Below are 11042 nucleotides of genomic sequence, written 5' to 3'. Positions count from 1 at the left end.
GCGTGCTTGCCTCCATAGACCCCCTGCTGGCCAGGACCCTGTACTCCTGCCGCCCTGCTCTGGGCCCCACTGGTGTAGGCCCTGTGCACCTGCTCACTTCCAATGCCCTCCTGCCCCGTGGTACAGGCGGGGGGGAGCGTGCAGCCCCGGCCCCATGCTCCCCAGCAGGGAATGAGCTGGTGCTGAGCATGGGGGAAAAGCAGCCCCTCCCCTGCCCTGTGGTTGGTGCTCGCTGCTGCACCCACGTGGAGCTGTCCTGAGCAGGCACAGCCAGCCCCACGCGAGCTGTGAGCAGCTGCAGCATGGGGCACTAGCCACAGGGCGGAGGCAGGACCGCTTTTTCCTGTGCTCAGCACCAGCTTGTAACCCGCCCCCGCTGCCAGCATGGGTCTCACGCTGGCTCCAGGCTTGTCCATCAGGGCTGCGCATGGTGACAGCAGCTGCAGTGTCCCTGCTTGCCACGCTGGGCAGTGTTTGCCACCGCCACCTCTGGGCTGCCCAGTGCGTGAGCTCCAGCCGGGCAGCAGCAGCAAACGCCACCCAGCACGGCAAGCGGGGGGCCGCCTCCCTCTATGCCAAGCAGCTGCTGCCACTGTGTGCAGCCCCGACGGGCAGGGGCCCAGTCTCGCAGCGGGGACAGGTTACAAGCTGGGGCTGAGGGCGGGCGGGGCCGGGCCCCCCTGCTCCAGCCGCTCGCAGACTGCGTGGGGCCACCTGTGCCTGCTCAGGAGAGCCCTGCACAGGCTGCGAGTGGCTACAGCATGGAGCACTGGCCACGGGGCAGGCAAGGGGCTGCTTTTCCCCTGCACTCAGCACCAGTTCGTTCCCTGCTGGGGAGCAGGCGGTCGGGGCTGCATGCTGCACGCCTGCCTGTACTGCAGGGTTGGGGGGCACTGGGAGTGAGCAGGTGTGGGAACCAGCGGGAGCACAGGGCCCGCCCTGGTGTCCCAGGGCCAATGCTGGCAGGGCCCAGAACCAGGTGGCAGGAGTGTGGGGTCCCAGCCAGAAAGGGCTCTATGGAGCTGGGCCAGCTCCCCCCTCTCCCTGCTGGGGGACCCCAGCCTGGCTCCACAGACCCCTGCCAACCTGTGCCCCGCTTTGGGTCCCACTGGTGCTGGCCCTAGGACACTGGTCCCAAGATGGTGACCAGGGGGCGAGGCACCTGTCAAGGGGTTACCCATGGGGCCCTTGACAGCGTGCCAAAACTGGGTAAAGTGGCCCTGACCTGAAATAATTGCCCACCCCTGCTATACATTCATGCAGACAAATTATGTCAAAATAGCTTATATTGGTATAATTCCACACGGCTGTAATTTTAATATATGTTCACACCCTCTCTCAGCTAATTTATATATTTTTAGACAAAAATCAAACAGTTCTAATATGAGAGATTTAAAGACATCTCACCCCATAATCTAAGAGGTAGGGTACTTAAAGACAAATTAAAATTCCTGGTTTAAAGTTGGGTCTCCTACATCCCAGATAAATGCCCCAACTGCTGGGTTAATCTAGGCTGATGCTTGCTTGCCATCGTTCTTGGTTTTGATCATAGGAGTATACCAGTGTTGACAGAAGTTTTAGCTTTGAAAAACTGGCTCTCTCTGAAAAGTTCTATCAGAAAGTTCCTAACCAGCTCTTCTCCTTAAGTAGTAACCTAAGATAAAAGGCTCCTTTCAAAGGTCATTTTTACAAGTCATGGTATTTCCAGTGATACCAATGGAAGTTAAGCATGCAGAGTCTTAGCTGGAAGCGATTCTCTGCCCATCTTAACTAGAGAACAAACTGTGTACAAGTACTGTCCAGATTTGCCAGAAATGCATGTACACAAATCCCATAGATACTGAAGTGTCCCTGTGCATCTGTGCCCTTGTGGAATTTGGCTTTAGACTTGCAGTAATTCTCGAAGTAATTGTGGCTTGGATAAAGTGAATGAGGAAGAAATTTGGTGAATCACTTCTCACTGAAAATCCAATTTGAGAGATAAACAGGGGGACTCTGGTACAGTAGCAATAAGCTGACATAGCCTACCTTTTAAGACAGTGAGGATGGACTATAAAACTTCTATGCATTCATTTACGACAAAGATGTCAAACTCATTTGCTGGAGAACCACAATCCACTTTTACTTATGTTTTCAGGCCCGCACTATAATTGTAAAGCAACATACTCCCTTCTCCCAATACTGAGATTCCCTCTCCCCCCACCTGCCAAGTATGAGAAAGAGGTTTGTACAATGACCATTGGCTTCTGTGTAGCAACTAAGCTTCAGTTATGTATTCATTCACTGATGACTTGGTGCGTCATACTGAGTGATACAGAGTGTAACAATTCACTGCGTGTAAGCCTCAGAAGACTCCAGTGGTAATGATTTCCAGCCACTAACTCCCCTGAGCAGGATGTGAACTCCTTAAGTTAAAAGTGATGTGCTATGTACCCCGTTAGTGTTGCAGGAATCAACCTCTTCATTCAAAACTGTTGCTGACCTTTACATCCTTGATTGAATTCCAGATCACTCTCTCCATCTTCTGCAGATATTCCCCTGGATGTTAGCAGCTGCAGAACAAAAAAGAGCTCCAGGAAGATATTCGGAACCAGGTTTTCTGGAAGAGAACATATGAGATAACAACTAAACACTCAGCACTGGCCTGTTTCAATAAACCAAGAGATGGCTAACCAAACCTCAAGCATCCAATAGTGCCTGATACATGAAAGGATCAGCTGAAAACCTCCTCACTGCCCTAGTCCCAATACATAGGCATAGCATGCATGTTGTCTGGGTAAACTTAGTACCTCCATTCTCCCCAACAGTAAGCCATAAGATTTTTCAAATTATCTATAATGTAGCATCTTAGTACTATCTGAAAAGAAATCTTTAGTTCTGGAACTTCTTTCCACAACTGCACCACAGTAACTTGAGCCCAGTGAGAATCAAAGAACTGCGTAAAGCCCATCTTTTTTCCTAGGCTTTTGCCTGAGAAGGAATGAATGGAGTGTTTTTGCTCTCTAAGTGGCACCCCTTTGCATTAAGCCTGTAGTGGACCCTAAAAAATAATGTGAAGATGACATTACACAAATTCATTTCTCCAGACAGACTCAAACTGAAAGAACACAGAAAAGTCAGTCTCCTCATTCCATAGTTCTTCACCTGCTATACAAGATGAATAAAGCAAGGCCAGCTGATCTAGTTGCTTTTTGCAGGAGACCTTACTGAGATATGCACAGGTCATCAGATGGCCCTCAGGAGGGAGGCTTGCATTTCGAGTGTAGCTAAGCTTGGTAGGAGTGCTGGGCTCCAGAGACAGGCATGCAGGAGAAGAAGCCTGGTGCAGCAACTTGCATCTGAAAGTCAAAGCCAACAAATACAAAGGAACTTGGAATGACATCACAAGAATCTAGACAGAAAGATCTGGTTTTATGGGATACCTGTATAAACTGATTGTGTCATTTACAGAATATAAATGAGTTTCCATAGAGGGTAAGGGGTCAAATTGCTGAATAAATTAATCTCCTACTTAATGAGAAAAGACTCTTTTATAGTTAAGGCAGTGTATCCCAACCTTTTCCAGCCCAAGGCACACCTGTGTTAATAAAATTTTTCTGCAGCACACCTGTTAAGGCATTCCCCATCCCCATCCCTATTGTAGCTCATTGCCATGGCAAAAATTCACAGCACACCTGTTCATTTCTGATGGCGCACTGGTTGGGAAACACTGAGTTAAGGCACAGAACTGGAAGTCAACAGAAACTGCATCCAATTCCAATTCTGCCACTGATTCAGCAAGTCATCTAAATCCAGTTATTCAATCTCTTTGTGGTATAGCCTCCTATCTTCTAAAATGGGAACAATACCTACCAAATTATGTGACGCTAAGCTCCTTAATATTTACAAAGGGTATCAAGTTCTTAAGACAGGAGATGCCAAAACTCTTTTCCTAGGTTCAAATTCTATAATATTTTGATGCCCAAATACTTTGCAAAGCCTGTGAAAACAAGGCTCTGTTTACAGTAATGCAGCAGACATGAACGACGTGTGCCTCCTAAGGCTGGGGGGGCATGGCGACCACCTGCAGGCAGTGGCAGCAGTGAGCAGAGACCGCCCACAGGCAGCCGCAGTGACGTTGGCAGCAAGGATGGGCTGAGAGGGGATTGCCTGCAGGCAGTGTCAGTGGAAAGAGGCCGGGGGGGGTGCGTGCGCGGGCGCGGGGGGGCAGTGAATGGCAAGCAGGGACTACCTGCAGCCGCTGGCAACTGCGTCAGCAGCAAGCAGGGGGCAGGACGGTGACTGCCTGCAGAAGCCAGTAGCGGCCACTCTCACGGGGAGTACATGCCCCCCTATGCGTTGCCTATGGCAGCAGAATTGCAGATAAGTCGTGACAAATCTAAATAAAAGTAAGGGGATAACAGCCAGATGAACTGGGAATGCAACGGTGGGTGAAATGTAAACTGATAAATGCAAGGTAGTCAAAGCTGTAAGGAATGAATTAGTCGCAAACCATGCTAGTTTCTAAATTTGCTGTGCACACTCAGGAAGAAGGCATCCACATCAATGTGAACAGTTCACCAAAACTTCTGTTCAAAGTGCAACAACATTCAGAACAGCTCACAAAAAGTTAAGATGTTTAAAGAAAATAACAGAAATTAAATATCTGACTACCATCTTAGAAGGAAATGGAACATTCACACCTGAAAGAGTATAATGTATTATCCCATCTCAAAGTCCATTTAACCCACACACTAAAGGACACACTGAGAAAATGCTGTGAAACTGAATTAGGTGCATTTCAGAGGCATTTTTCTGCTATCCTGCACTAGCTAGTGCAAGGACCTCATACCCAGAGGTGCAAATTACTTTCTAAAAAGCCATCTTCCAGCAAAGACAATGAACCAACCAAATTCAGGCATAAATTAAATAGATTTAATTCCATTTAGTTGCACTTTAGTCATTTACCTAGGGCTTGAATTTCATTTTCTTTGTTTGTTACTGTTTACTAGTATTTCAGTTGTAGTAACCAGCCTCGAAGAGATTTTAAGAAGGCTTTAAAGGCCAATTCAAGGTCAGACTTTTAGTCCATGCTTAAAGTCCAAAACCTAAATAGGAAGGTAAATTACAGTCAGTCAGAGAACTAAAGGGCTGGAAGGGGCTGCCTGGGCTATCAAGTCCAGTTTCCTGAACTCAGACATACTCAGAACTCAACAGATCTGTTTCACTATTATGGGCCAAATCCGGGGCTTATTTAAGTAAGCTGCAAGGTTAAATGGGACAAAGGTTTGGCCCTCAAGAAACAAATTCTTACCCAATTAACTTCACTAGGCCCAAAATTTCACTCTAGATGTCCAATCAGACTCATTCCATCCATTCAAAATGAACATTTCTGCATGTTTGCCTTTGAAAAGTCCCATATTTCATGGATCCACATGCAATCATCCTTTCAACTTAAAAAAACAAAGAGGGGAAGCTGGTTGTACAAATCAGTCCTTATAATAGGATCCTACTGAATCTGCAATCTAAAAAGAAGAATGGGGGGGTGAGGGGGAGATGGGACACCATCTGATACATTAGGTAGCTGTTCAGGTGTGCCCCTCCCTAAGGAGTCTGCCAACTCAGTTTATGCAGAATGCTGATGGGTTTTTTTAAACTCCTGTAAATAATGGCTTTTCAAACAAAACTTAGAAGCATTAATCCTCCAAACACCCCACCCCAGGGAATACTACTATGTTCCACTTTACTGTCCCTCAGTAAAGGCAAGTGTCACACAGCAAATCATAAGAGAGACTGAACTAGGAACCAACTCTCACATCATTACTCAGTGCGTGCTAGAAAATCCTTTCACTTTCCTCCTTCCACTAGAAAATCCTTCCACTTTGTTCCAAAACTCCAAACTTAATTTATTTGGTTTGTAAAAAAAAGAAGTAAGAATTGTTTTTTGTATGCCTGACTCGCAAATCCTGAGTCATGCTTCTCACACATTACCAAAATGAATAAAGTTGCTACAAGGTAATTTATGCCCTTACTCTCACATATGCAATCACACTGCCCTAACACAAGACTCCCTGTTACACCTGTATAAACCAACTGGCTTTCAGTAGACTTGCACTGGAAGACAAGAGGATCACAGACATGCCTGAGGGTATAATTTGGAGCACAAAACCTTTACAGAGGCAATGAGGTGTAACTGCAACATTCACTTTTACATCAATTTTTGCTTGAACAACTGCAGCCTGCTTTGGATACTTTTTATTCAGCTCAGCCTTCTATATTAGCAACATCTATGCAAATGAGAACTAGGAACTGCAAATCTGTCACCGCCCCTGCTTGTACCGTTCTTTTTTCAGCATCTCTCTCTCCTCTTGAAGGCTGCTCCCTGCAGTGGAAGCAACATTTCCTTCCTGGATGGTCACAAAGGCTTCATGACTTGCTCCAGATGGAAACCGAGCAGCTGGAGATTGGCTGACTGGTGTAGAAGTGAAGCACATCTTGGGTTTAGAGAGCGGGCGCTCAATACTCACTGGAGTGGGGTTAATTCGTCTTGATGGCTTACTTTTGCTGAAAGAATTTTAAAAAAAGAGGCTTCCATTTAAATAAAGTGTAAGAATCAAAGTACAAGAATCAAATCCATGAGACTACCACAATTTTGATGCCAGCATAAAACTGACAAGGAAGGAGAAAAACAGGATGGAGCATATTTGTAACTTCATCTAGCAGTCATTGACTTTATCCCAGTTAATAACAGAGTAGGTATCCAGCAAACAGGTATTATAATGGTCCTGTTGAAATATGATGCATTTCCTGCTACTTCACCATGCTGATGTAAAAATAACTAACTATAATCACTGTAGTGGAAAGCAGATGATAAATGGTATCACTGAGCTTATCAACACTGTTCAGCCCAAACAAATCATCAGACTCATAAATTAGGATATGCCAAGTTTCAGAGGCTCAGTTCATCATCTGTTTCTAAAACATCCTAAAACATTCATGCAAATGTGACCAAGGAGTCAAAGTGGGTTAGTGGGAGTCAGGGCTCCTGAGGTCTTACCTGCTTTGTATTACGTACACCCCAGGGAATTATCCAATTCTGCGCCTGCGCAATTATGCACATAAAACGTATGACCCCACGATTGCACAATTTTGCATAATTTAACTCAGGCAGGCTCTGTGCCTCCATGGGGCTCCCAATACTCCAGCTGGGAGCCCCATATGGAGGCACCAAGCACGGTGGCAAGCCACTGGTGAGTAGGTAGGGGAGCTCCTGCCTGCAGGAAGTGGGGGTGTGCACGTGGAGATTGTGGGTGGGCAAGGGCCCACCATCACACATCTGCCAGCAGCAACAGAAGGTGGGCCTTGGGGGTGCTCATGGCCGTGGCAGGCAGAGCACTCCCAGTAGCATGTGGGACTGAGTCCCAGGAGTAGCACGTGTCAGCATGGAGTCTGCTCAGCCCAGCCCAGCCCAGCCTGCTGGCATGTGCCTTCAAGCCAGACCAGGCAGGCTCTGTACCAGCACGTGGACCTTGCAGCACTGCAGGTAGCAGCCACAGGCTATTGGACCAGGCCAGCCTGCCTCCGTGCCTCAATGTGGGGCTTCCAGCACTCCAGCAGGAAGCTGAACATGAAGGCATGGAGCCCACATGGTCCTATAGCACCTGACTCCGTGTCTCCATGTGCCACTTCCCATCGAAGTACTGGAAGCCACATGTGAAGACTCGGAGCCTGTCTGGCCTGATGGTGCACAGCTCCCACCACAAGCCCCATGTGCTTGCATGGAGCCAGCCCAGTCTGGTCCGAAGGTGTGCGCCAATGGGCAGGGCTGGGCTGGCTCCATGCTGCCACTGCAGCCCTCGGGACTCAGCCAGAGCTGTGCACTGTTAGGTGACTCTGCCTACCACAGCCATGTGCACCCTGAGTTCCGACTGCCTGCTGCTGCTGATGCCACTGGCAGTAGGGGCTGTGCACCACGGGGGGAGGGAGGGGTGGGACAGACACGTGTCAGGGGGCCCACACCCACACAGATGGGGGTTTTGGCACAAATATTAAGGATATAAGATGCAATGTAAAAAAAATGTAATTCGTTTTGCATAATTTTGAATTTTTCTGCACGTAATTTTGAATTTTTCTGTGCATAAATTCTCTCAGTTTAATTTTCTCATAAAACAGCATTTACCTACATTCACAAGGTGGATGTGCAGCATAAGACAAATTGCAGCAAGGCTTTGGGAAAAGGTTCAGCACCAAGATTTATATAACACTGTCTTTGAAAACATACCAGAAATATAAGGATGAATTTATTGCTTTCTACCTTACTTCTCTTTTCTGGAATGAATATGCTGCCTGATGTACATTAGCTGCCACAGACCTCATGAGACTACTTAGCACTGCTATTTCACAGTTATATTTGACCTGTCTTCACACTTTTCATATCAGTCACTGTCTTAATAGCTTGGAACTAGGGGTACAACCGATAAAAGATCTTTTGGCCAATTCTGATGGACAATTATTAATCAACCATATCAGCCAATACCGATCCAATTGCCGGTACGCAGCCCAGCAGCTTGAAGACCAGCATCCAGCCGGTAAATCTGTGGTGGAGAAGGGGTGTGGGGGGGCAGACTGAGGCCCCACAGTGAGGGAGGGTATGAGGCAGCAGCAGGTGCTGCCCAGCCAGCACAGGACGGAGCTGCAGGAGGCTCATCTGGGGGGTGCAGCTCCTGGGCACTGTGGATACCGCCGGGGAGGAACAGAGAGCATGTACCCCCTGGATTTGTGCATGGGGCAAGGGTAGGCTGCCCACTGCCAACACGGGGCCAGAGGCTGCACTGGCCACTTCCCAGCAGGGGGCCTGGGCAAGGAGGGGCATGACAGGTGGCACTGGGCTATGGCTACTCCAAAATTCCCGCACATGCAGCCCCGGCCCAGCCCGCCCACTGGGAAGAGGCTGGCGCAGGCCCTGGCCCTAAGCCCACAGCCCACCATTGCCCCGCACACAAATCTGGGGGGGGGGGGGGGGGCATGTACCCCCCATGCCTCCCCCACAGGTGTGCCCAATGGCTGGGAGTTGCCCTCCACTCCCTCCAGACGGGTCTCCCAGTTATGTCCCATGCACCGCCTCAGCTGGTCAGCTCCTGCCCCTGCCCCATCCCTCGCTCACCCTGGGGGCCTTGATCTGCACCCACTTGCCCCTTCCCCCCCATTCCCCCAAACTTACCAGCCAGATGCTGCTCTACAAGCTGCCAGGCTGCATTCCTGGCCACATGCATGCATGTGTCTGCACACGAGCACACAGCATTTATCAGACATTATTGGCTATACTGGCCAAAAAAAGCCGACTGCCGATAACGTCAATTTTCCTTTTATCAGTGCCAATCCAATATGGACCAATATATCAGTGCATCTCTACTTGGAACTTATTATTTGAATCAGAAATTCAGCAAACCCTCCTAGGCAAACCCATCTTGCAGAGATCATCCCTCCTCCTCCTCATGAAACCCTAAATCCCAGGAATTAACCTGAAGATGTTTTCCCAAGATAAAGGTCTCCAAGTGCCAGACACCTATACATTACAGACACCTAATATTTTCAAAAGTGAAACACTCCAGAGGCCTGATTTTCAGATATGGCATCCTTTGTATTCAAATGTTTATGACAATAGTCTCAGCTCTCCCAGAAAACAGCCTGTCCTATTTTTCTAAATAGACCAGCAGTTAATAATGATGCTCTTACTTTGTGAAGCCAGAAGAAGCGCACATGGGTGGGAACTCCTCCAAGTTGTTGAGGTTCAGCTGATCAGGTGGGGAACTGGCAGAGACACCCAACACTTCATTGCGCTTCTTCCTCCCTCCACTCCATGAAGTGTTATCACTCTTCCCATCCTCCTCATCAGCAAGACATCGTCCAAGATCCCGAGCCACCTGCCGGCTAGAGGTACTGGTGGAGCTGTTGCCCTTTCTTCTGCCTCGCCTTGTCGGCTGAACTTCTGGCATGGCCACAAAAAAGCTCCCCAAGTTGGCCTTCTGAGCTGAGCGCCTCTCACTGTGGTTAAATACAGGGCTGCAACCAAAGCCTGGGCTCACATTGGAGACCACACTAGGGAAATCACTGCTGGGGCTAGACAGGTTTGATCCAGTAAATGCAGGAGAGCCACCTGACACAGCAGAAGGAGCAAAGCTGGTATCTGGGGAACAGGAGTTAGCAGAGCCTTTTTGGGTAAAGAGCTGCATTCGGCTGCTGCTTGACCCTGTTGTGTTTCCTGCCCTCCTTTCTGAGCCTGTCCTTTGGCTCCCATGGCCAGCAGAGTTTCCAAGGGCCTTGGAATTCAGTGTTTTTGCAGGGGTGGAAGGCCCATTGGTCAGGATCTGACCGGTTTGCTCCCTTAAAAAATTCAAGAAGAAAGGCACAAAGTCTTTCTGAGGCAAACTAAGAGATACCAGCTTTTCATGGATATGGTTCTCCTGCAAGAAAAGAGGACAAAGCATTAATGAAAGATATCCAAAACTAGGGGTTATAATTTTTTTTCTCTTTCAAATTGCTGGCATGAATTAAAAGTAATTAGAGGTTTTTAATACTTTTAGCTTGAAGAAGTGTGTTTAATAGTCAGAGCAAGCTACCGAGATTGATGAGTTCTTGATTCTCTTCCCAGATCTGACAGCTAGTCCTCAGTCCACTTTGGGCCAGATATGCAGTGGATGCTTTTGTTTATCTGGCTGCCCTATTACAGATCAGCAGGGCCTGTTTTGTTCAAATGTCCCCATTAGCATAAGAGCACTACAGATGATCTGCAGTTTCAAATAAGGCCTTTTTTAGGTGTCTTATGTAAGGCACTAGACACTGATAGCCAAAATTAATTCATAATGCATATGGTTGGTAATTTTTTGCGCCCCAGTGCTCTGCTAATACCACTTGCTTCCTCATAGGGGTGCTGTAAGAATGAACATTTGTACACCAATCTGAGATTCTACTCTGTCCGATACATAAATTTACATGATTATATTTCAGTGGACTCATACTAACCACAGAAGTGAAAATACAGATTGCTATAAGGTTTGTGATGC

At 47.8% G+C, this 11042-nt stretch overlaps 1 protein-coding gene across 4 annotated transcripts in view; it reads right to left on the bottom strand.

The window, feature by feature from the left end:
• CDAN1 (codanin 1) overlaps nucleotides 1–10504 on the bottom strand; it is a 61487-nt gene extending 50983 nt beyond the window's left edge. For 2 of the 4 annotated variants that reach the window (XM_025215350.1, XM_025215348.1), the window contains exons 1-4: nucleotides 9715–10504; nucleotides 6319–6543; nucleotides 3145–3338; nucleotides 2483–2599 (exon numbers count right to left, since the gene is read on the bottom strand). In XM_025215350.1, coding sequence (XP_025071135.1) covers nucleotides 2483–2599; nucleotides 3145–3338; nucleotides 6319–6543; nucleotides 9715–10466 — 1288 coding nt within the window. In that variant the 5' untranslated portion in view covers nucleotides 10467–10504. The remainder of the gene's footprint in view (nucleotides 1–2482; nucleotides 2600–3144; nucleotides 3339–6318; nucleotides 6544–9714) is intronic. The other 2 variants (XM_025215349.1, XM_025215347.1) reach the window with 2 other exon arrangements.
• Nucleotides 10505–11042: the final 538 nt, after the last annotated feature.

Source organism: Alligator sinensis, unplaced genomic scaffold (genome assembly GCF_000455745.1).
Source record: "Alligator sinensis unplaced genomic scaffold, ASM45574v1 scaffold1581_1, whole genome shotgun sequence".
Classification (NCBI taxonomy): domain Eukaryota; kingdom Metazoa; phylum Chordata; order Crocodylia; family Alligatoridae; genus Alligator; species Alligator sinensis.
The sequence above is the reverse complement of the archived record's forward strand: the minus strand, read 5'-3'. Positions and strand labels throughout refer to the sequence as shown.